Genomic DNA, 25,980 nt, shown 5'->3' on the forward strand with positions numbered 1-25,980 from the left:
ATTGGCACAAAAAGACCCATATGGATCAATGAAACAGAATAGAGAGCCCATAAATAAACCCATGCACCTATGGTCAACTAATTTACAACAAAGGAAGCGAGAATATACAGTGGAGAAAAGACAGTGGATCTGTCTCCTAAAGCAAAAAGTACCACTACACTGTGACTTCCGTGAAAGCAGAGACCAGATCTACTTGTTCAGTAATTTATCTCCAGTACCTAGCACAGTGCTTGGAACATAATATATAATCAATAAATATTAGTTGGCTCAACTACCTAATGTCCCTGGGTAGTCTAACACAGTTTGTAAAGCACTTTTGTGTTCTTTATCTCCTTTGATCTTTGTGTACATTATGCTGGGGAAGTGATGGTATCCACATGATTTTTAAGAGGGAAGAGCCACTTAAAAAATTAAATAATTTGTCCCATTATTAAGTGGGAACATTAACCTAGATTTTCTAACTCCGAAATTTTGGCCTTTTCTTCTGTACCTAACACCAGCCATAGTATTTTTCATATCTGTCTCACTCTATCTGGTCTCCTGGGGAGAAGATAGGAAATGACAGTTATTTAGATGCACAGTTGCTCAGATATTTACAATTTTTCTAGAAGACATGTTCACATAATAAGAGGTTCTCAAAGATCTTCCTGACCTCTGCATATTTATTCAAACTGATACTTGGGGCCTGAATTGTACAGGTTTCTTTCATGAACATTAGGTGATAAGTTGGTATTTTTAAGGGACCATATTTATGTTTTGTACATTCTGTCTTCACTGCTTGCCCGTAACTGATCTTCACTCTTTGGCAAATGTAATTTTTGGCTTCTTCGAGAAGCTATTTATGACTCTTATACTGAGGGGATTAATACAAACAAATATGCTAACTGTTGTGTTATTCATATTTTAAAGTAATGCTTGATTAGTAAAATTTTAATTTTACAGCAAACCACATACATGATACAGTAGGTATCAGAAAGCAATAGAGGTATTGCCATTTGCAGCAATATGGATAGACTGAGAGAATATCATACTTAATGAAGTAAATCAGACGGAGAAATATATGTTGGTATCACTTATATGTGGAATCTAAAAAATAATACAAATGAATCTATACGCAAAACAGAAACAGACTAACAGACGTAGAAATCAGACTTATGGTTACTGAAGGGGTGAGGGGAGAGGGACAAATCTGTAGTATGGAATTAATAAACTACTATATATAAAATAGATAAGTAACATGGATTTACTGTATAGCACAGGAAATTATATTCAGTATCTTGTAATAACCTATAATGGAGTATAATCAGGAAAAAAATAACTGAGTTTCTATGCTGTACATCTAAAACTCACACAATATTGTAAATCAACCATACTTCAATTTAAAAGAAAAAGCAATAGAGAAAAAAAGGGGTTGTCGCATCTTTTTATAATGTGCTTTTTAAAAAACAAGTTTATGTGAAGTACCTAAACGTGGTCTTCTTTTGTAGTTTACAAACAAGTTTAAAGAGAAACCTCAGCAGTTATTTATCGCTGAAGAATCTAGCTGACACATTTGGAAAATAATTTGAAAAGCTAGTGGATTGTGTACACACTGTGCCAGAAGCCTTGAGTTCCCTTTTGCATTCTATAATTTATATGTTGTCTCAGCATGAGGTTATTTTCATGATTTTGCTTTTAAATTATGTATTTTAAAGTGAAATGTACTGATATAAATATAGGCATGACCTATAAAGATTTCTTCTTTTTCCCAGAATTTAACCTTTTCAAAACCTCTTCATTCTCCAAACCACCCTTGTCATAAACAAATGACAGAGCTTTTCTATGCTAGAGTTGTATTAGTGTATTGGATGGACATAGTAGAGTAGATATTACAGCGTTCTTATAAGGTATTACACTGTCCATTATACTTTGAAAAGTAAGCGTATTTACTAAGAGCTTGACCAAAAGTATAACTGAGTGTAAGTTCAGAAGCATTAACATGGTTCTGTTTTTATGCAAAGAAAATTAAAAGATAATCTCATGGATATATGACCTGAGTTTTTCTAATGAAGAGTAAGTCAGTCTGAGATACCTGTAGTCTTGGCTTTTGCAAATGCTCTCCACATATTTGACAGATATCTTTAGCTTAGTGATAGCATCTTGAGCTGTGAAACAGAAATTTCCCCAGTAAGCGTAGGTGATCTGTTCAAGCCCAAAATAAACTTGTTAATTAGTACACAAATGTGTAGTTATTAACTACATTTGACTTCTTCAGCATAACCTCAGCATCAGGGACAAGGAACCTACAACAGACGATTGTGCTGCTCTCGACCAACTTAAAGTACTGAAAACTGATCTTAATTAGAAACTGTGTCTATCCAGTCTTCAAGCATAGAAGAGAAAAAAATTGTAAATCCTAACTCTACCTTGTATAAGGGCAGGAAGGCAAAGTTTCTTTTCAGATTTCTGAACCTTTCTTCTGAGTTTTTCCTGCTGCACAATCATTTTTCTTTCTTAACATCTCAACTCACAGTTACTGTAACAAGATTTTAATAACCCTTACTCCCTAAGAAGTAACCGGAAATGTTACCCATACCCATTTTCAGCAAATATTAGTTTATCATTTAGTTATTCATATTTGTTACCCATATTATCTAGCAAACATTGGTTTATTGGTTTATGTGTCCATACTTGGGAGACCAGTACAGCGTGTTAATTAAAAACATAGTTTCTGAAGTACCTAGATTCCCATCCCAGCTCGCCTTCTTAATGGTGTTGTGTTCTTAGAGAATTTTATTTTACCTCTCAAGCCTGAATTTCTTCATTTATAAATGTTCTGGAAGGAATTTAGTGATATGGTAAATACAAAGTGCTTAGCATTGTGCTTGGCATATGCTGCTCACTTAATAAATAGCAACTACTTTTATCATTACCGTGTAGTTGGATTCCTATTCATTTGGTAGCAAAATTTTTATTATAATTCCCAGCCTAGCCAAAGGTGCAGTAAAATGGATGCACAAATGTTCTAATGGAGATAAAAATTGCATAACACAACTTTTTGGTAAAGCGGTTAGGCAATACAGTTGACCTTGAACAATGCGGGGGTTAGGAACACAGACCCCGCCCCCCGCACAGTCGAAAATCCATGTATAACTTTTGACTCCCCCAAAACTTAACTACTAGTAGCCTGCTGTTGACTGAAAGCCTTACCAATAACACAAACAGTTGACTAACACATTTTTTATATGTTATATGTAGTATATCCTGTATTCTTAAAATAAAGTAAGCTAGAGAAAAGAAAATGTTAGTGAAAATCATAAAGAAGAGAAAGCACACTTACTGTACTGTATTTATCAACACCTTACATCATCTATTTACAAGATGAATTGTCTGTCTGTCAGTACCTACATCAGTATTATCTTATGTTCCAAACAGCGGGGAGGGAAAGGGGCACACTATACGGTAATGTAATTCTTTAAAAGTGAAGTTATAAAACAGTAAGAAAACTAACAGATTATTTTGTATTAAATATTAGTCACCTTATGCTTATGGAAGGGTAGACTAGTATCAACATGCATTTTATATATTCATGACATACTTAACTTTTTCTTAATTTTTCCCCAATTTCTTGGCTATGTGGTTCATCTGGGAGTTTTTTCATGTTGTTGTAAATCTCAAAAAATTTTTTGAATATATTTTTTGGGGAAAAATATCTGCATATAAGTGGACCCACTCAGTCCTAACCTGTGTTGTTCAAGGGTGAACATACATCAGTACCCATAAAAATACTCTTTGAGTCTATAATTCATTTCCTCTCTTGAAATCTCCTCTCAAGAAAGAATCAGATTCAGACCAAAATTTACAGCCACTTGTGTTATAATGGTGGGATTTAAGGGTGGGGTGTGAGGAGATAAACTTAAATCCCTAACAACAGAGAACAGTTGGATAACACATGGTATTTTCACATGATTCATCTATGTAATTATGAAGTATGTGGGAAACTGCCCACAATATACTATTAAGTTTAAAAAGTTATAAAAGTTTCATGTGAAATAGTCAGATTTTGTACACTAAGAAATACATCCCTCTCCTTCCTTTCCCAGAAAGAAGACTGGAAGAATACACGTCAAAATATCAAAAGTGTTTATCTTTGGGTGGTTGGACTTGTTTTGTTTTGTTTTTGTATACATCAATAGTTTTCCAATTGTTTATGATAAGTTACTTAGCATATCTCATATGAAAAGCTTATTGAGAAAAGCTTTGGAAAATTGAAACTTGCTTCTTGATCAAGATACTGATCCCCTGAACTGACATGACTTAGTTGGTCTGGACCAGGAGGTAGCCAAATAGGAGTCGCAGGAGGAGTTGACAAGTTCTGGGTATTCATGAGTACATTGGCTTTGATGCAGTGGATAAATAAGAGCTCGGAGGGGGATGGGTGATGGTTAATGTGAAGAAGGAAAGGAAGCTTGCTGTAGAAACAAAACCAGAGTAAAATTTAATTAGACTTGCAAAGAAGGTTGTCAAGCAAGGGACTTGGATCATTTAAATTTTATTTAGTTTTCCAAAATATTTTTGACGGCCAGAGGAGACTGATGTGCATTTCCAGTGGAATGTTCATGGAAGAGTAAATATTTTGTGACTAGAGGCAAATATTTAAGAGTATCTGGCTTTTTCAGATAACTTATATTTTAAAGTAATTTTAAAATACCAAGAATATAATTTTTTGCAACTTTTTTCCAATTAGGACCCAGTTTATGGAAAAGGAAAACTTGGAGAAATCCAGGGACTTATTCTGGGAATGCTGGATACCTTTAACTATGAACAGGTAAAGTACTTTCTACTTCCAAGCTCATGAGGTAGAAAGAAGCGATTTCTTTTTTCTTTGCATTTATACTTTTTCTTTAAAAATTACCGTCTGTTTTGTGGAAGTTTACTAGATTGAAATGTGTGGTTTTTTAATTTTAAATTTTTCTTGCTGCTAATTAATATATGTTTTATACGCACATAACCATATATTCTAGGATGTGGAAATGCATCAAGTTTGGATTCATTTCATTCTTTTGTTTCATTGGCAGTGGGACAAATACCTTTTTTCCCAAATGAAAAATGTAAGAAACTTTCTGGGAAAATAATGGAATGCAGAGATATAACCCATGAAAAGGAAGAATCAGCATGAGTATAGAAAATTGCAAAATAAAATTAAATGAGTGTTCTTTTTAACATTCTGAAATGGGAGGGATAAATTGGGATTTGGGGATTTGTAGGGGGAAAAAAATTCTAAAACAGATAATTGCCACTAACCAGAAATGGTCATTAGTCTTCCCTCAACCCCAAACTGCCTGCCTGTAGCTTTAATTCTCAGTAAGAGCCAGATTGGTGTAGTTTTTTTTTTTTTTTTTCTTCTTATACTTCAATGTGACTCTTGAAGCAACCTAGGAAAAGTGCCATTTAGGCATGTTAGATACAATGTCTGTTTTTTTAATAGGAGAAAAAGAAAAATTTGGGTGACAGCTTTTTTTTTTTATTTTAATTGAAGTACAGTCAATTATAATTTGTCATATTCTGGTAAACAGCACAATGTCCCAGCCATGCATATACCGCAATGTTCTCCGAGGGCAGTCTACCCAGGCAATAGAAATAACAGCAAAAATTAACAAATGGGACCCAATTAAGATTATAAGCTTTTGCACAGAGCTTTTGTTAGGATGTAGTAAGAATTGCAGTTTTGCTAAGCATAGCCCAGGGAAGCTGATACCCCTGCAGGCACGGACTCTGTGACAGCAGAAGGAAAGCTGAGTGCAAGGCAAAACATTTTTGCAAACTTTGGAAGAGGAAAAGATGAGGTTGATTGGAAAGAGTTAAAACAGACCATTAGAACTAAAATTTCTGCATTACAGATAAAGTTAAAGGATCAGACTGTGTAGCAAGGAGGGTGAACAGTATATCTTCCCCTTTGGGACTGACAAAAAAGGAATTCAAGTGCACATTGAAATGGTATATATGAATGTTGAGAATGAGATGTAGTAAGGACATAATACTTTATAAGCACAGGGAGCCTTAAAATGACTTAATGTGATAGCTGTGAAATGTCTTTATGTGACTTAATGACAAATGTCACACTCTTGAGTAGATTCAAATGACTTGTAAGTGCTGATGAGGAAAATGTGATCTCTCTGCCCAAGGGAGATGAAACTGAGTAATGGCCATTAGCTTTTCCAGTGAAAGGTTAATGTGAAATATTGCTATGGATGCAGTTTCTATTTGAAAAATCAGGGTTTTTTTCAATTTGTTATAGCACAACTTTGAGCCATACAGAGAGAACTTATTATATAAAAGTAGTAAATAGATTTGGGTTTATCTAGTCATTTGAAAGCCATCAGTACTGAATTAAGCCCCACAGAATGACATCTACATTTCTGAGTAGAAACTAGTGACAGCTTTTCAATAATTATTTTAAGAATCTTAATGTATAACTTATCATTACTCTGCACATTAAAGTTAACCACTGAAGTCTGAGGTGTTTTGATGTTTGATCAATTTTATGTCATTATAATGTATTCCAAATCAATTGTTTGTGGTTGAAAATGAGCCAAGTGCTATAATCCTCATTCATTCCCTCTGTCTCTTTCTCTTTATAAACCATTTTGTTGTTGTTGTTGTTTTGGTCTTTCATAGACCCTGCTGGAAACAACTACTAGCCTTCTAAACCAAGATCTCCATTGGTCGTTGTGTAACCTGAGAGCTTCCGTCACCAGAGGACTAAATCCCAAGCAGGATTACTGCTCTATTTGTTTGCAGCAGTACAAGAGACGCCAAGAAATGGCTGATGAAATTATTGTCTTTAGGTAAGAGAGAGAAGGAAATGTTACATGTGTGGTGTGTGTGCATGTGTGGTATTGCCAGGCAGGAATATACGTGGACACACAGCCCCAGGTGGTCATTCTGGCAGTGAACAAAACAAGGCAAAGTTCCTGCCCTCGTAGACCTTACATTCTGCATGGGAGTCAGGAGGAAGGGGTGTGAGGGAGGTCAGATGATACATAAACAGAGTAATAAGAGCTATGAAGAGAAATAAAACACAGGGTAAGGGATAGAAAGAAGAAGTGTTCTGAGTGAGAGTGCTATTTTAAGATACCATAATGAGGAAAAACATCTCCAAGGAAGTGACATTTGAGCAAAATGAGAGGTAGGAGTGAAGGTGCAGAATGTATTTTAAGGGAAGAGCTAACTTGCTGATGTATTAAATATGAACTGATGGAAAAACATCTTCGGCCTGAGCAACTGGATGAATGTGGTACCATCCGCTGAGATGAGCAGGAACAGGCATGAGGAGCTGGGAAAATGTAAGAATTTTGTCTTAGATGTGTTAGGTTTGAGATGCTGATTAAACATCCAACTAGGAATGTCAGGTAGACAGTTATTCTAGTCAGAAACCTGGAGACATATCCTGGAAATATAAATTTAGAAACTGTCAGCGTATAAATGATATTTAAAGCCACAGTGCAAAGACAGAAGTCTAGTGCAAAAGTGGAAGCTCTGATCTCAGGAGCAGGCAGCTCATCCAGAATATATGATTACAGGCAATGTAAGATGGACTTTGGAGCCAGACTCCTTGAGTTCAAATCCTGACTCTGCCACTTACTAGCTGTGAGACTTTGACAAATTATTTAATCTCTTTACATCTTAGTTTCTTCATCTTTAAATTGGGATAACAGTTGTATCTACTCCATAGGGTTTTGTGAAGATTAAACGAGATAATTTACATAAGACACTTGTAACCATGCTGACATATAGTAAGCACTGTGTAAGTGTTAGCTTCTGTTATTATAGATACAGGAAGATGGGTAGATTTGGTGGTTGGAAGGGAAAGTAGTTCTCATCACACAAAGAGCCCATTCAACAAATATTTATTGAGCACCTGCTATATGCCAGTTACTGTTCAAGGGGATAGTGTACCATATGAACAAAACAAAGAGTCTGCTCTCGTGGCATTTACACTGTAGTGAAAGAAGCAGGCAGAAAAACAAGTAAAATGCCAGATAGTGACTGCCATGGAAACTGGATGAATGTGGTACCATCCTCTTAAGACGAGGGGGAGCTGGCGTGAGGAGCTTGGGAAATTAAGAATTTTGTCTTAGAGCTGTTAATTTTGAGGTGCCAATTAAAATCCAAGTAGGAAAATCCAACTCTACCTGTATGGAAAAAAGATAAAATATGTTAAGTGAGATATAAAGTGTTTGTGGGGAAAAATATTTTATGTAGAGTGGTCAGCAAAAGCTTCACTTTAAGGTGACTGAGCTGAGAAGCTAAAAATTAATAAAAATGTAATAATTACCATGAATAAAATAAAACATGGTGTACAGGAAAGAGAATGTTGGGAGCTACTAATTTATAAAGAGCTGTTAGGGAAATTTAAGTGGCATTTGAGCAGAGACCTGAAGGAAGTGGCCATGCAGTGTCAAGGAGAGAGTGCCCCAGACAGAGGATCAACAAGTGCAGAAACCACGAGGCAGGTGCTTGGCGTACTTGACAGGTAGCGAGTGAGTGGCCTAGTGTTGCCTGGGCAGAGTGAAGGGAGAATGATAAGAGATGACTTCTCTTATGAGAGGAAGAGGAGCAGCCAAATCATGTAGGAACTGGGTCATTATAAAGAGTTAAACTCTTAATCTGAGATGAAAAGCCATCAGATGGTTTTGAGGCTAGGGTTGACATGACCTGACCTGTCTTAAGGATCACTTTGACTGCTGTGGTGAAGGTCAAGGGTGAGAGTAGAATGACCAGTTAGGCTATGGCAGTAATCCAAGTGAGAGGTGGCCTGGGGTGATTGTAATGAGGTAGGAAGCGGTGGAATTCTGGATATATTGGGAAGGATGAGCTGATAAGATATGTTTATAGATTGGATGTGAGATGTGAAAGAAAGAGAATCGTTTTTGGCCTGAGAAACTGGAAGAATATAGTTGCCATTTATTTAGATGTGGAAAGTTGGATGAGAATGTGCAGTGGGGTGGAGTAGGGTGGAAATCAAGAATTTGGTTTAGGGTGTGTGAAATTTAAGATGCCTATTAGACATCCATAGTAGAGCTCTTGAGGAGACAGATGGGGTTTAGGAGAGAAGTCTGGGCTGAAGGTATAAATTTGGCAGTCATCGGCATGTAGGCAGTATTTTAAAGCTACGGAACTGGAAGTAATCACTAAAGGAGCAAGGATGATGGCTCCTTAGAAAGGAGATTATGGAAGAGAAAGGATGTATGTATGTGTATGTATATATATATATGTGTGTGTGTACATATATATATAGAGAGAGAGAGACAGAGGGAAAGAAAGGGTAGGGGAAAAGATAGATTATAAAGACTATAGAAGAAAAAAGGATTGACTTCTGAGGTGGTCCAACATTTCAGGTTGAAAAAATGAGGAGGAATCGGTAAAGGTGACTGAGACACTCAGCATTCACTTCTGGGATGCTTGTTTGGTAACATAGTGTAATCCATAGGGAGTTTCTTCATAGGAATAATGTTAGAATTTACTGTAGCACTGGCCTTTTTGTAAATGCTTGTTACTCAGTCATGACTCTTGAATTTGATGAGGCAGACTACTCATGTTATTATCAAGCTACTTATACAATTATAATTTTCCCCAATTGACTTTTTTCCAAACTGTCTAAAAATGCTTCATAATTTGAGAAATGAACAGAAGTTCAGCTCATCCCCTGGTGGCTTGGAGTCAAAGAACTGTGATGCTATTCATACTTACAACTTAAGTGTACAAATATGTGAGTCTGAATTTTAAAAAAGAGAGGACAGCACCAAGTAAATCTCCTTTTTTGTTTCTTAACCTATACAGCCATCAGTGCATTCCAGCTTATTAGAAATATTTATCACTCATAAATATACTCTAACATAACTTATGTTTATGACTTTATGACAATGAAAAGTGTAATTTGATTGCCTTCATTTTGCAGCTGTGGTCATTTGTATCACTCATTCTGTCTGCAAAACAAAGAGTGCACCGTAGAAATTGAGGGACAAACGAGATGGACATGCTACAAATGCAGCTCAAGTAACAAAGTAGGAAAGTTAAGTGAAAATTCATCTGAAATTAAAAAGGGAAGGATAACGCCATCACAGGTAAGACTTGTTTTTGTGGCAAGATGGAGATGGTCTTTTCTTAACAGCATCTTTAGGCCTGGCCTCATTTTCTTCAGGTCCTATAGGCTTTACTTGGTGGGTCTCCAGTGTATGACATCTTCCACTGAGTTTTGTTTAGTATTTGGAGTTATCTCCTCTCTGTCCAGCAATAAAAAATGGATTTAAGAGAAACCGAAAACATTTTCTGCGCTTAAAAAACCTTAAGTTCTGATTGAACAGAGAGGATGTAAGCCCATGAGTCTTCCTAAGTAAGAGGTCAGCAAGTACAGATGCTCTGGTACTAATGAACGCCCGTATGTGCTGAAGAGTGCAGAGCTATCACTTTTAAACACAGCTGATAGACAAGGTACATACACATGTGCTCTGTGCATGGTTTTCCCAGCTGGGTAACTTTCTTCAAAGAATTTGATGCAATAGTGTTCATTTGAGAAATTTTCATTGCCTTTGGACTATATACAATTTTGTTTATTTTACAGACTTTCCTTTTTCCTTCTTCAGCAGGCAATAGAGCAGAGCTTGAACTCTGCTGCTTAGTAACTTTTAGGAGAACATAACTTGGCAACACAAGGGGCTCAGTGTGGAGGAGGAGCAGCTACTAGAGCTGTGACCTGGTCGTTGTGCTGTTCTTTCTTTCTTTTCTTTCTTTCCTTCCTTCCTTCCTTTCTTTTTTTCTTTTCTTTTCTCCCTTTCTTTCTCCCTTTCTTTCTTTCTTTCTTTCTCTTTCTTTCTTTCTTTCTTTCTTTCTTTCTTTCTTTCTTTCTTTCTTTCTTTCTTTCTTTCTTTCTTTCTTTCTTTCTTCCTTCCTTCCTTCCTTCCTTCCTTCCTTCCTTCCTTCCTTCCTTCCTTCCTTTTCTTTCTTTCTCTCTTTCTCTTTCTTTCTTTCTTTATCTCTCTCTCTCCCTCTCTCCCTCTCTCCCTCTCTCCCTTCCTCCCTTCCTTCCTTCCTTCCTCCCTCCCTCTCTTTCTTTCTTTCTTTCTTTCTTTCCTTTCTTCCTTCTTTTAATGGAGGTACTGGGGATTGAACCGAGGACTTTGTGCATGCTAAGCATGTGCTCTACCGCTGAGCTCTTCCCACCCCCACCCCACCCCATGCTGTTCTAAATGTACTTCCTCTTCAAAGTGAGAAGTGGTTCCACGTTTGCTGTTTCCTGCTCCTCCCTCTATGCCACCCTATTCTGTAGTTGACCTTAACATCGCATAGTGAAAAGTTGGACCTGCTGCTTTTTTTCTGTCTGTTTCATCAGCTTTCAGTGTTAAATCAGAAGCAGATCCCGGAGAAAAAACCCTGACCTAGCTTCTCCCAGGTAACAGTTGAGAATTTCTACACTCCAGTGGTAGGCATTAATTTATATATTCACTCAGTAGATACGGAGCAGCATGCCAGGCAGTGTGCTGGGGAGACAGTAGTAGAGAAGACATTTGTCTTAAGGAATTTATGACCAATGAAATTATGAATAGATTTTCAATAAGCATTCTCAAGTTCTTTCTGATGTCAGATACATGATGTCTTTTCCAACACCAATTCTGACACCAGTTCTGTCAATTCTCTGGACATCAACTGAGTGTCCAATTACTCAATTCTGACACTCACTGTCAGGACTCAGCGTCAGACTCCACAGGTTTAAGGGCTCATTCCCATAAGACTGTCCTCACTTCAGACACAAGTTACAAATGGGATGTGCAGATTACACACACTACTATCTGACTTGGCAAATTTAGGAGTCCCCATGACCCATTACTCCAGTTTCAGTAATTCACTAGAACAACTCATAGAGCTTAAGAAAATACATTTACCCATTTATTATATACAACTCAGGAATAGTGAAATGAAAGAAATGCATAGGACAAGGCATGGGGGAAGAAGGATGCCCAGAGCTTCTGTGCCCTCTCCTGGCACACAACCTTCACAGTACATCAGCGTACTCACCAGCCTGGAAGCTTTTTGAACCTCGACAGTTAGGGAGTTTTATTGGAGGTTTCATTGCATAGCCATAATTGATTAAACACTGGCAGTTAGTGATTGGGCTCAATATCCAGCCCCTCTCCCCTCCTCAGATGTGGGGATGGGGGGAAGATGGGGAGGGGAGAATTGAAAGTTCCAACCCTCTAATCATGGCTTGATACTCCTGGTGACCAGCTGCCATCCTGAAGCGATCTAGGGGTCCCCAGACACCAGTCATCTCATTAGCATACAAAAGGCACTCATCACTCAGGAGTCCAAGAGTTTTAGGAACTGTGTAATGGGAACCAGGGACAAAGACCAAATAATATTTTTTTATTATACCACAGGTACTTACAGATGAACTATACTATAAGAGCAGATAATGAATAGACCTAAATCTAGACATAGGAGATCATGGAAGACTTCCTTGAAGTGCCATTTTAGCTGCCCCTGAAGGAAAAAAAGAAGATAAAGTTTAAGTGCAAGGGTGGGCAGGAGGAGGAGTATTCCAAGCAAAGGGATTAATATGTAAAACAAACATAAAGCATCCCTACTGTGAAGCAGGAAAAAGCATGGAACTAGACATTGAGTATGATTGGATCTAGAGGGTGAAAGAGAATGGTATTAGATGAGATTAGTAGGTAAACAGGGACCGTATTATTTTCATTGTTTGTGCTAAAGAAATAGAGAAGGTATTAAAGGTTTTAAAGAAGGAATGATATGATTTGATCAAGTAGTATTTTTTTTTAGAATAATATTTTTAAAAGAACTGCAGTGCAGAAAATGAATTGAAAGGGAAGCAAGAATGAATGTAGGGAGACCAAGAATATTAAAATAATTTTGAGGAAAGAAGTGGTAACTTATACTAGAATGGTGAAAGTTAGGATGGAGTAAGGAATGTATATTTGAGATGTGTTTGAGACGTTTGCAAATATCAGAATAATTAATGTGGTCCCTGCTTACCTCACTAGCTTCATCTCATACCACTCTCACCTTCTAGATTCAGTTATGCTCACCTTCTAGTTCTGTACTCTTTTCTGCTTACAGCAGAGATGCTATGCTTGAAAGACAATTATCAGAACTTGGTGATAAATTGGTTGAATGGAGGAGGTAAGACAGAGGGAGGAGTCAAAGATAGCACTCAGATTTCTTGCTTGAGCAGCCAAATGGATGGTAGTACCATTTACTGAGATTTAAAGTAATAAACAGACAACATATTTGGGAATAGGGTAGAGAATTCATTGCTGGAGTTAGAGATGTCTGCAGGACATACAGGTACAGATGTTCAGTGTGGTTTCCAGATGGAAAATGTTACTAACTAATCATAATGCTTCCTTGTTTGCATTTAGGAAAGGAAAGATAGGTTCTGTGATTTCTACTATCTTTCCAAGCTGAATACAAATGCAGATGGGGGAACCTTTATTTATGCAGATACTTAAGGCATTAAATCTTGGGGCACTTCAATTTCTTTCCTCTTTCAGTTATATCCTTTTCATAAACAACTTGGGATTATATGCCTGGATATTACCAACTAGATTTTTTTTTCTTTCTTCCTAATTAGTCCTTAGAGGCAAAAAAATAGCTTTTTTAAAACTATAATTATGTATTATGTATGAAATTATATATTCTAATACATAATTTTTAAACAGCAAAATTCACCTTCTGCAAGTTTTGACAACCACTTTTCTTTGTAGTCAGCCTCTCCCCCCACCGTCAACCCCTGGCAACTACTGATGCATTTGGAGTTAATTTTCAGTAGGACATGAGATAAGGATTGAGGTTCTTTCTTTTGCATATGGATATCCATTGAATTGCCTTTGTACCTTAGTCAAAAATAAATTGACCACGTATATGGGTCTATTTGTAGACTTTCTATTCTATGCCATTGATCTATATATTTATCTTTTCTCCAATAATGTCTTTGTAATAAATCTGAATATCAGGTAGTGTGAGTCTTCCAACTTTAAACTTCTTTCTCACATTTGGCTATTCTGTTTACTTTTCCATATAAATTTTAAAATCAGCTCATTAATTTCTACAAAAAAAATCATGCTGGGATTTTACTGGGGTTGTGTTGAATATATAGATCAGGTGGGGAGAGTTGACAGCTTAATGATATTGAGTCTTCCAGTCCATTAACATGGTATATCTCACAATTTATTTAAATCATTTTGATTTATTTCATCATTGTTTTGTAGTTTTTGGCATATAAATCCTGTGTATGTTTTGTAAGATTTATTTCTAAGTATTTAATGACTTGATGCTATTGAATTTTTACTGTTTTTTATTTCAGTTTCTAATTGTTCATTGCTAGAATATAGAAATACTGTTTATATTTGCGTATTGACCATGTATCCAGTGACCAGTGACCTTACTAAGCTTACTTACTAGTCTAATATTTTTTAATAGATTCTTTGGTATTTTCTGCATGAGACAATCATATCATATGCAAATAATGACTGTTTTATTTCTTCCTTTCAATCTTACATCTTTTCTTTCTTTCTTTCTTTCTTTCTTTCTTTCTTTCTTTCTTTCTTTCTTTCTTTCTTTCATTGCATTGGCCTCCAGTACAATGTTGAATGAGAATGTTGAGGATAGACATCCTTGCACTTGTTACTGATCTTAGGGGGAAGGTGTTCAATTTTTCATTAAATATTATGATAACTATAGGATTTTTGTCTGTAACCTTTATATCATGTTTAGGAAGTTCCTTTTATTTCATGTTTTACTGAGAATTTTTTCACGGATGCGTTTTGAATTTTGAAGCCAATTATATTACATTGGTTGCCATGTTCCCACATCCCCACATCTCACACAATGAAGAAAGACAATAATCTATTGACTTTCCTCCTGCCTTCTCTCAGAGCACTGAGAGAAGGGAAATTATTTTGAAATTGGACCTGTACATTAAAGGCAGCTTTATTTCTGAGGCTATCCCAGTCTGCAGGGCAGGAGAGGTGATTCAACCTTTTTATTCTTTAGGAAACTCCAGTGAGATTACTAATCAGATCCTCTTAAAAATCTGTTTGATTCTTCCTGATAATGAAGTAAGCTAGGAGGAGAATTATTTTGGATTTCTTAAATTTTCCTCTAGCTGTCTGTCTCCTTTATTTTTCTTACTAAGATATTGTAAAAAGATCTAGTGGTTTAGTAACACAAGGAAAGAGAAAATGAAATTTATCAAATATATGGTTTATATGTATTTATGCTAATCTTCACAACAACCTTAGCTGAAGGAACTGTATGAAGATCAGAGAGGGAGGGCCAATATTTGAATTCAGGTTTTTAGAATCATCATCACTCTCAGTTTTCTGCCTCCAGTCTGTTCTATTTTTAGCATTCTGGCTTTATTGAAACCTAGTAAAGCTGATTTCTAAAATATATCATACCATGTTGGCTGTGCTAATTAAGATTTCTTACTGTTGTATGAGCCATTCACATTTTTAACTGTAAGAGAATTTTAAATGATAATACTAAGTCTATATATGATAGTTTTTATCAAACTTAATTTCATGAAAGTTCTACTTTGCTCTCTTAATTTTCTTTGAAAATCTGTCAGCTTTGGTTATTAAGTTCCTAACCAGTACACAGAAGGAAGCAGAGGTGACTGCCCCAGTGACTCCAAAATCAAGCTGAGATTGCAGGTTAGCTTCCACCTGCTGCTTTCTGCCCCAGTAGATACCAGATGCATTTGAAGCTTCTCACTGCCTTTGTAATGTGATCCTTCTATCAAATAGCTTTTTAGTTCATCCTTTTCTATAGCTTGACTTTTACTTCTTCAATTACTGATTCTGACTCAACAGGACGCAACAGTTACCCTCAAATTGTGGTTTGGGTGGATAAAGTCTTTCTTCTTGCATCTCTTAATCTCATTTCTGTTTTTCACAACTGGTCAATATATATATAACCAAAAACTCTGACAGATCAATTGCCTCTCAGCAGGTCTGATAGGAGTTATTCCCCTAGAAAGCCTGCTTTCCTCTGGAATAAGTATTTTATTCTTTGCAAGCAAATGTAAAAGAAGTGACTCAAATTTCTTTCTTTCCTTATCTCTCCTCCCTTCCCCCCAAAGCTTACAGTAGTTCAGTCTGAAATGTAGGTCCAAAGAGTAGACCTTGCAGGTCTGATTTTCTGTTTTGCTTTCTCTCCATATTACCCACAGATAAAATACACTGGAGAAACTAATTTCAGCTGAAGTACTCATCATGCTATTATATCTTCTCAAGAAATATTCTAGTAGATTAGAATAGAGTACTTTTTTCTTTGATTGTTCTTTCATTAAATTTATAGTAGCAAATAATCATCTTCATTGGCATTGATTAGTATGAGAAGAAATTAACTTGCTATTCACTTTAAAAATGGTAATTCTTGGTCAACAGACAACTTCATATAAATTCAAAGAAGTATAACCAAAGATTTACGAGATTTTAGTTTTAACATTAGTATATTATTAACAGGGCTAAGAGCTAATAATAAGTAATAAGCTAACATATTATGTACCAGAAACATTCCAGTTGTTACTTCTTTTAAAGCTTAAATAAACAAGAGCATTTAGAGACTCATTTGAAAGTTTATTATGTATTGCTCAATATCTTTTAAGATTTGGATATATCATTCTTTCTTAGTAGAGAACTAGGAATATTAGTCAAATATCAGAGTTTTGTTTTTTCAGTAAGAGGTGAATATCTGAAGAAGAAGGGAATTGGAAATAAGCATATAGCTCCCTACTCATCCTTTAATAATTACAGCAGAGAGAATTAAAAGAAATAAGCTGATATTTTCCCTGGCACTTGGAGTTGGTTTTATTTCTTGGTTTTCAGAGTTGTCTAAGAAATGTTTTGTCTTTGGGGTAAATTTAGAAATAATGTCAGATGGAAGTGTTTACAACTTCCAAGAAATTATTCAGTAAATGACATTTATTTATGCTCACTGGTCATCATTTTCCATTAACCACTGTACAGTGCTTATTTATTTGGATTCTCACTATAAATTGGAGATTTGGTTTACATGCTGTTTAATGAAATAGTAACATTGCTATTAATACCCTGTTTTCATTTGTCCATTTTAAAAGAATATTAGCTCCCTGTTACAAATATGTTAGATTCAAATTAAATGCTAAAAAATGAGGTTTCAGTTTGGTGATAGTAGCATTTCTCAAAAGAATATATTCTAAATTAAATTTACAAATTAAATGAAGATTAATATATCTCAGAAGTGCAGAGAGGTGATAAGTGATCCTAATATAAATGAATCTTTTTGAGGAGACTTTTGCCCATTTTTCCAATAATCTTGTTATTATACCCTAGTATTAACTGATTCATTACTTCAACCAGTATATAATGTATGCCTACTTTGGGCCCAACACTATTCTTGGTACCAGGTATATATTGGTGAACAACAACAACAAAAAACAGTTCCCAACATTATGTCGCTTACCATCTAGTAAGAGAGCTAGACAGTAACTAGATAAACAAACTATCAAGTCTATAATTTCAAATTGTAATAGGTATGTGAGTGCTGTAGAGGGAAAGAACAGAATGGTATAGGAAGAACAGAGGGGAAAGCTACTTTGGATTAGGTGGTCAGGGAATATCTGTCTGCAGAGATGATGTTTTAGCTAAGATCTGAAGGATAAGAAGGTACAGCCTTGGGATGAACATTCCAAGCAAAAGAGAACAGCAAACACAAAGGAACTGATGAGGGCAGTAACTTGTTCAAGGAACGGAAAAAAGATCAGTCTGGAACATAGTGACTAAAGGAGAACATGGCAAGGAATGAGGTTCAAGAGGTAGGCAAGGCTAGATCCTTATTAGCCTGTGAGACTCAAGTTAAAGGTTTAATTTATATTCTTAAAGAATAAGAAGGGTTTAAAACAAGGGGATTGATACCATCCATCCATTGATTTTGATTGTGGAAAATGGGTAGACAGCCACACCTCTGTTACCAGCCAAGTCTCCACCTCTTTGCCAGAGCAGTGTAACAATCAGATTCTTAAAGTTCTATAAATTTGTTCATTTCACTTGATCCAGAAAAAGCTTGTATCCAAGGGATCGATGGATGGCAGTAGTACCAAGAAAGTGTTTCCAGAATTTACATAAAACTAATGCTTTGATGGAAATATGGACAAAGGACATTAAGAAAAATTTTTTTATTGCCTGATAAAATGTGAAAAAATGTTTAACTTTACCAGTGATCAAAGAAATACTAGTTAAAAGAGCAATATGATGCGATTTTTTACATTATACTGGCAAATTTTTAAAAATATGTATTGAACTGGCATATATTAAATAATACATATGCATTTATATTGATAAGGATATAAGGAGACAGTTACTTTTATGCACTACTAGTGGAAATGCATATTTGTACAAGTCCACAGTCCCTTAAACCAAATCCCTTTGGCCAGATATGTTTCAGAATTCAGAATTTTATTTTTCAGAAAGGTAATACAGGAACTTGCATTTCTGACAGGATGCACTAGGAGTTTGGGGAGGGGGGGAGAAATGGACAAAACATATAAAACAATGATTCTCAAGACATTTGACCTCAAGCAGTGAAGGAGAATGACCCCTGAGAAACAGCAGGGAAGAAGAATCAAGGCAGAACTCATCAGTCTCTCTGAGTTGAGACAGAGCTCAGAGTCCAGGGAAGACAAGTGGCTGGAGTTCACAGGACCAAAGTATTGAACAGGGGAGAGCTACGCAGATAGAGAGCTCCAGAAATTGCAGAAGGCAACTTTGAGTTGAATACTAACCTATTCATGTGTATGAGGAAACTACTCAAAGCCAGAAGAAGAACCACTCCAAGTATTAGAGGTAGCAGTGCCCCAGATTCATATAGAATCAGGAATATTGCCAGGCTGGAAAACATCATAATTCACAGGGCAGCACTGAGAGTACTGACAAAGGTTTTGACCTCAATATTGGGGGAAAAGTTAACCCTAGACTAACTGCTGTTTTGATCCCACCTAACAAAACTTAAAAGCAAAACCTAAAAACATCAAATTATTTCCATGTATTTTAACAATGTCACAGAGCAAAGTTCAAGAATATGTTAAGGATTACGAAAATAACCAAACAAAGTAGAATTTACAGTGCCTGGCATTTGATGAAAAATTATAAGGCATGCAAGAAAGCAGCAAAATACAAGTCATAAAAAGAAACAAAATCAATTTTATGCCATTCTGGAAAAGGAAGAACTATGGAGACAGTAAAAAGATCAGTGGTTTCCAGGGAGAGGGGAGGAATGATGAATAAGTAGAACAGGATTTTTAGGGCAGTGAAATTACTCTGTATGATACTATAGCAGTGGATATATGTCATTACACATTTGTTCAGAGCCATGGAATGTGCAACACCAAGAGTGAATGCTAATGTAAACTGTGGACTTTGAGTGATAATGATGTGTTGATGTAATGTATCATCAGTTATAACAAATGTCCCACTCTGGTGGGAGATGTTGGTAATAAGGGAAGCTATGCATCTGTGGGAACATGGCATATATGCACTGTCTCTATGCCTTCTTCTCAGTTTTGCTGTGAACCTAAAAGTGCTCTTTAAAAACAGTCTTTAAAAAACCAGTTCATTGAAATAGAACGAGAAATGGCAAATATGATAGAATTAGTAGACAAGAACATTGAAATAGTTACTATAATTGTATTCCATATGTTCAAAAAGCTAGAGAAAGGTTGAACACATTAGAGATATGTAAGTTATAAAGAGCCAGTCAGACATCTAGAGATTAAACCTCCAATGTATGAGATGAAGAACACATGGGTGGAATTAACAGCATAATGGACATTGCAGAAGAAATGATTAGTGAACTTGACTGTGCTGCAATAGAAACTATCCCAAATGAAACATATACTGAGAAGAAATGAATAAAGCACCAGTGAACTATGGAACAACTTCAAGTAGCAAAATATACATGTAATTGTAGTTCTGGAAGAAGTAGGGGCAGGGATAGCATAGAAAAAAATATCTGAAGAAATGTAATACAGAATTCCAATGGCAGGGCAGCCTGAATTGGACAACCCTTCTACCAATAACAATAATGGAGACAAAATTGTTTAGAGAGCAACCAGAAGCAGGCAGAAACTGTTGGGAACACAACCTTCAAAGAAGGGAAGCAAACTAGGGGAGCTGTATATTTAAGCAGCTTTTCTAACCCTGACCCGTGGGGCACTTCTCAGTTTGCCTTGGGGGAACAGAGCTTAAACATAAAGTAGTACTCTTACTAGGATGAAGAAACAGTTCAAGACTACCAAAGCAGCTGTAAATTGAGAGAGGAAATCTCAGAAATAAGGGACTCAGTGGAGAGAGAGCCCAAAATTATTTTTATAGGTTTCTAAATTGCATATACAAAACCATACTTCAAGAAACCAGGCAGAAAGTAGCCTCAGGAGAACTAAGGAACTGAATAGAAATATCAGCAGCATAGTGTTGAATTTGAATTTGTGCGAGTTCTGCCAAATTAGAGGCAATGATAAACACCTCAGCTGTTGTATTGAAGCTGCAGCAGGACCATGCCCTAGGACTAAGGGCTACTCCAAGACTAAATGCTTTCTAACAAAGCCAAAACACAAACTATCATAGGCTCAATAGGAAGAAGGAAAATGTAACCTAAAATTAAGAGAAAAAACCATCAGTAGAAGCAGACCTATGGATACCTAGATATTGGAATTGGCCGTCAAGGACTTTAAAAATTATAAATATGTTAAATATGTTAAAGCAGAATATTGAGTACATAGGGAAATCCCAGCAGATAGATGGAAACTCTAAAATAAAATAAAACCAAATTTAAATTCTGGAGCTAAAAAAAATCTAGGATGAAAATTTCATTAGATATCAACATTTTTAACACTGAGATAAATGTTATCTGTAAATTTGAAGACAGTTCAATAGAAATAATCCTAACTGAAGCACAGAGACTAAAAGATTTGAAAATAAGTGAAGAGAGCCCTTGGTAACCTGTGAAATAATATCAAGGAGTCTAGCATACATATCACTAGGATTCTAAAAAGCAAGGGGGGAGAGAGGAGTCTGGGGTGGGGGGAGAGAGGAGTCTGGGGTAGGGGGAGTGGTCAATGACTAAAAATTTCCCACATTTGGTAAAAAAAAAAAAAAATTGACCCATATGTCCAAAAACTCAGCAGACTAGTTAGTGGGATAAATACAAAGAAAACCACACTCAGACACACCATAATCAAACTCCCAAAACCAGAGATAAAGAGGAAATCTTAAAAGCAGCCTGAAGTAAGACAGTAACAATGAGCGACTTCTAATGAAAAGGGGGAAGGGAACTAGAGGACAATAAAACGGCGTCATTGAAGTACTAAATAAAGGTAATATGGTGCATATATTGTATGTTATATAACATTCCCAGAGCAGGGGGCGGGAGTGGCGGGAATCTAGGGCAACATTCCATAACCACATGCTTATGTAGGGTAAATAAAAACTATTAATAGCCTCACTTCAGTTCAGGTCAGGTTTTGATGTTAGATAACTTTTGGTGCCAAAAGTTTTTAAAAAGAAACATTTTGGGCTTCAGAGCTTTTTGGACTTTAGAATTATAAGAAAAAGGTTTGTGGATCCATCTTACTTGTCAGGAGAAAAATTTGCTACATGTTTATAAATGCCCACACCCTTAGAAGCCGGGACAGATAAGCAGGGAATCATGTAAGAATGCCATGCAGTGGAAATAACATGAAGAGTGTGTGCCAAGTGTTACACAAGGATGCTTATGACAGCATTTTTTAAATAATTAAAAAATTTTAGAACAACCTAAATGTCCCAATAACCTCCCAATACTTGGTTAAATTAGTTATGGTATACCTATGCAATGAACAGACGGCTTATAGCCAAGAAAAATCATGTTGTCAAAGAATATTAATCTGGTGAAATAAGCATTCTCAATATGTTACATGAAAAGATCACAAAACAGTGTGATTCCAAATGTTAATAGTTATTGCTGTGTGGATAGATTGTCATTTTTATTTGTTTTATTTTGCTCTTTTGTACTTTCTAAATTTCCATTAGTGAACATGTATTCCTTTGGTAATCAGAAAAGTCAAGGCTTTTTTGAAAAAAAAAAAATGCAAGGTGGTAAGAAAGGTATTCCTGTTGCTATTAAACTTCAGATCAGATTGCTTCTCTAAGTCAGGAATCATTTTATTAACAAAGATCACAAAAGTTTAGCATTATTAAGGCCATGGCTTACTATATCATTTGTATCCCCAGATCTAGTGTCTGCACACCTGGATTTGAAGTGTCTCTTTTAAGCTGCATTGCCTGAGGCATTTCCAGAAGGAATCCTGTTAAATGAAAAATAAGACCTTTCATAAATGATGCCAAACCATTTCTGTTGCCACTTCAAACACTCTCTGACTTAATCTCTAGAGAACAGCTTTCTCAGATAAATTGTCCAGCGCCACATTTAGTTCTTGGCTTGTTTTAAAAAGTCTGCAGATCCTTTCATGAGATCATTTTTTTAAGCTTAAATATCTACTTTGCTTTGAAAATGTATTTTCTGTTTTCAAAAGAGCATACCAGGAGTTAAAATTGGATCACGTTTAGCAAGCTACATCATACATCTGAAGTAAATTCCAGAGTATTAATATCATGGTATGTTAGAGCAAAGACTTTCAAGTCTAATTTTTGTGGACCTGCTAGATCTGAAAGGACAGTCTGGACAGCCAGCAGTTTTGATCCCTGAGCTGAGGTATGTTTTCTAAAGTTATTCTGAAAGTCAGAGGGAAAAGGCAAAAAAGGCTGTGGCATGGTCCTGTTTGAATAGCTTGGTGTCACAGTGATAGGCAATGTCTTTATCATCTATACTGTAGGCTCTTAGAAATAGACTGTTAGAATTGGAAGAGGCTTGTGAACTTGAGTTCAGTTGCTTTCCCAGTACTTATATCTCTTCTATGTCGTTCTAGACAGATAGTATCTAGTATGTATTGAACTACTTATAATTATTTTTCCATGTAGGTTAATAAGTTGATATTCTGATTTCATATGTGAGTCTCTGTGTACTTACTATTTGCTAGAATTCACTACTGAAACCAGGTGGACTTGGGAGTTCTTTGTGGGAAGACTTAATAACAACTTCAATTTCTTGAGTAAATACAGGGCTATACATATTTCCTGTTTTGTCTTGGGTCCATTTTTGTAAGTTGTTTTTTAAGGAATGTGTCCTCTTCATTTATTGCCATAAAATTATTCTTAAGCTATTGTCTTTTTTTATGAGGGGGTGGTAATTAGGTTTATTCATTTATTTCTGTTTGGAGGAGGTACTGGGGATTGAACCTAGGACCTCGTGCATGTCAAGCATGAGCTCTACCACTTGAGCTATACCCTCCCCACTATTGTCTTTTAAGTGTCTGTAAGTAATGCTGCAGGCAGTAATATGTCCTTTTCATTTCGAATTTTGGTAATTTATGTTCTCTTGATCACTCCAAAAAGCAATTTATCGATTTTGTTGATGTTTTCAAAAAACCAACATTGGCTTCGTTAATGTCTCTGTTTTGTTTGATTTCAGTTGCATTGATTTATGCTTATTATTTTCCTCCTTTTACTTAGTTGGTTTTACTTCGATCTTTTTCTAGCTTCTTAAATTGGAAGCTTGAGTTCTTTATGTTAAACCTTTATTTTCCAGAATAGCATAAACTATAAATTTCTTTTGAGCACTGTTTTAGCTGTATTCTACAGACTTCTTTAAATGCTTTATTGAAGTATATTTGATACAAAATAAATTATGCATGAAGTGTAACATATGTATATATCTGGGAATCCATCAGTACATTCAAGATACTAACCCTATCCATCACCATGAAAATTTTACTCAATTCCTCGTGTTGCCTGGAAACCACTGATTGGCTTTTTGCCATAACAGATTAATTTACATTTTCTAGAACTGAGATATATGGAACCATAAGTATGTACACTTTTTTGGTTTGGCTTCTTTCACTCAGCATAATTATTTGAGATTCGTCCACATTGCTATATCAAGAGTTCATTCCTTCTACTGCTGAGTAATGTTTTCATTTTATGGATATACCATAATTTGTTTATGACTTTAGCTGTTGATAGACATTTGGACTTTTTTAGTTCCTGGATTTTATGGATAAAGCTTTTATGAAGATGTGTATAAAAATATCATGTAACATTTGTCTGATTTACTTCACTCAGTATGATAATCTCTAGGTTCATCCATGTTGCTGCAAATGGTAATATTTTATCCTTTTTTATGGCTGAGTAATAGCCTGTTGTGTGTATATTTATACATATACCAAATCTTCTTTATCCATTCATCTGTCAATGGACATTTAGGTTGCTTCCATGTCTTGGCTAATGTAAATGCCACTGTGAACATTAGGGTGCATGTATCTTTTTGAATTAGAATTTTCATCTTTTCCAGATACATGCCCAGGAGTGGGTTTGCTAGATCATATGGTAGCTATATTTTTAGTTTTTTAAGGAATCTTCATACTGTTTTCCATATTAGCTGCATCAATTGACATTGCCAACAACAGTGTAGGAGGCTACATTTTTTCCACACCCTCTCCACCATTTATTATTTATAGACTTTTTGATGATGGCCCTTCTGACCAGTGTGAGGTGATAACCTCATTGTAGTTTTGATTTGCATTTCTCTAATAATTAGTGATGTTGAGCATCTTTTTAAGTGCCTTTTGGCCATCTGTATGTATTCATTGGAGAAATGTCTTTTTAGGTCTTCTGCCCATTTTTTACTTGGGTTGTTTGTTCTTTTGATATTGAGTTGTATGAGCTGTTTGTATATTTTGGAAATTAATCCATTGTCAGTCACATCATTTGCAAATATTTCTCCCCTTCCATAGGCTGTATTTTTATTTTTGTTTATGATTTCCTTTGCTGTGCAAAAGCTTTTAAGTTTAATTAGGTCCCATTTGTTTATTTTTACTTCTGTTTCTTTTGCCTTGGGAAACTGATCTAAGAAAATATTCCTACGATTCATGTCAGAGAATGTTTTGCTTATCTTCTCTTCTAGGAGTTCTGTGGTGTCATGTGTTGTATTTAGGTTTTTAAGCCATTTTGAGTTTTTCTGTGTATGGTGTGAAGCAGTGTTCCAATTTCACTGATTTACATGAGACTGTCTGGTTTCCTCAGCACCACTTGCTGAAGAGACTGTCTTTTCTCCATTGTATATTCTTGCCTCCTTTGTTGAAGATTAACTGACTGTAGGTGTGTGGTTTTATTTCTGGGCTCTCTATTCTTTTCCACTGGTCTGTGTCTGTTTTTGAGTAGCACATTGTTTTGATTGCTGTACCTTTGTGGTTAAGTTTAGAAATCAGGAAGTAGGAGACATCCAACTTTGTCCTTTTTTTAAGATTGTTTTTGCTGCTCAGGGTCCCTTGAGCTTACATATAAATTTTAGGGTGGATTTTTCTATTTCTGCAAAAAATGCCATTGGGATTTTAATAGGGATTGCATTGAATCTATAGCTTACTTTGGATAGTGTGGACATCTTAATATTTAATCTTCCAATCCATGAACACAGAATGTTTTTCTATTTATATTTATCTTCTTTAATTTCTTTCAGCAATATTTTGTAGTTTTCAGTATACAAGTCTTTTGCCTCCTTAGTTAAGTTTATTCCTAAGTATTTTATTCATTTTAATGCTATAGTAAATGGAATTATTTTCTTAATTTCCTTTTTGGATTGTTTATTATTAGCATATAGAAACACAACTGATTTTTGTGTATTATTCTGTATCCTACTACTATGCTTAATTTGTTTATTCTAACAGGTTTTTTGTGGAATTTAAATTTAGATGTTTCTACATATAAGATCATATATGCAAACAGAGGTAATTTTATTTGTTTCTTTCCAATTTGAGTGCCCTTTATTCTTCTTGCCTAACTGCTCTGGCTA

At 35.7% G+C, this 25,980-nt stretch overlaps 1 protein-coding gene across 4 annotated transcripts in view; it reads left to right on the plus strand.

The window, feature by feature from the left end:
- Nucleotides 1–25,980, plus strand: part of VPS8 (VPS8 subunit of CORVET complex) — a 222,944-nt gene that overhangs the window by 168,497 nt on the left and 28,467 nt on the right. For all 4 annotated transcript variants that reach the window (XM_064493453.1, XM_031452660.2, XM_064493456.1 and 1 more), the window contains 3 exons: nt 4,727–4,807; nt 6,658–6,827; nt 9,941–10,106. In XM_064493453.1, the coding sequence (XP_064349523.1) occupies nt 4,727–4,807; nt 6,658–6,827; nt 9,941–10,106 (417 nt within the window). The remainder of the gene's footprint in view (nt 1–4,726; nt 4,808–6,657; nt 6,828–9,940; nt 10,107–25,980) is intronic.

This window comes from Camelus dromedarius, chromosome 2 (assembly GCF_036321535.1).
Source record: "Camelus dromedarius isolate mCamDro1 chromosome 2, mCamDro1.pat, whole genome shotgun sequence".
Classification (NCBI taxonomy): domain Eukaryota; kingdom Metazoa; phylum Chordata; class Mammalia; order Artiodactyla; family Camelidae; genus Camelus; species Camelus dromedarius.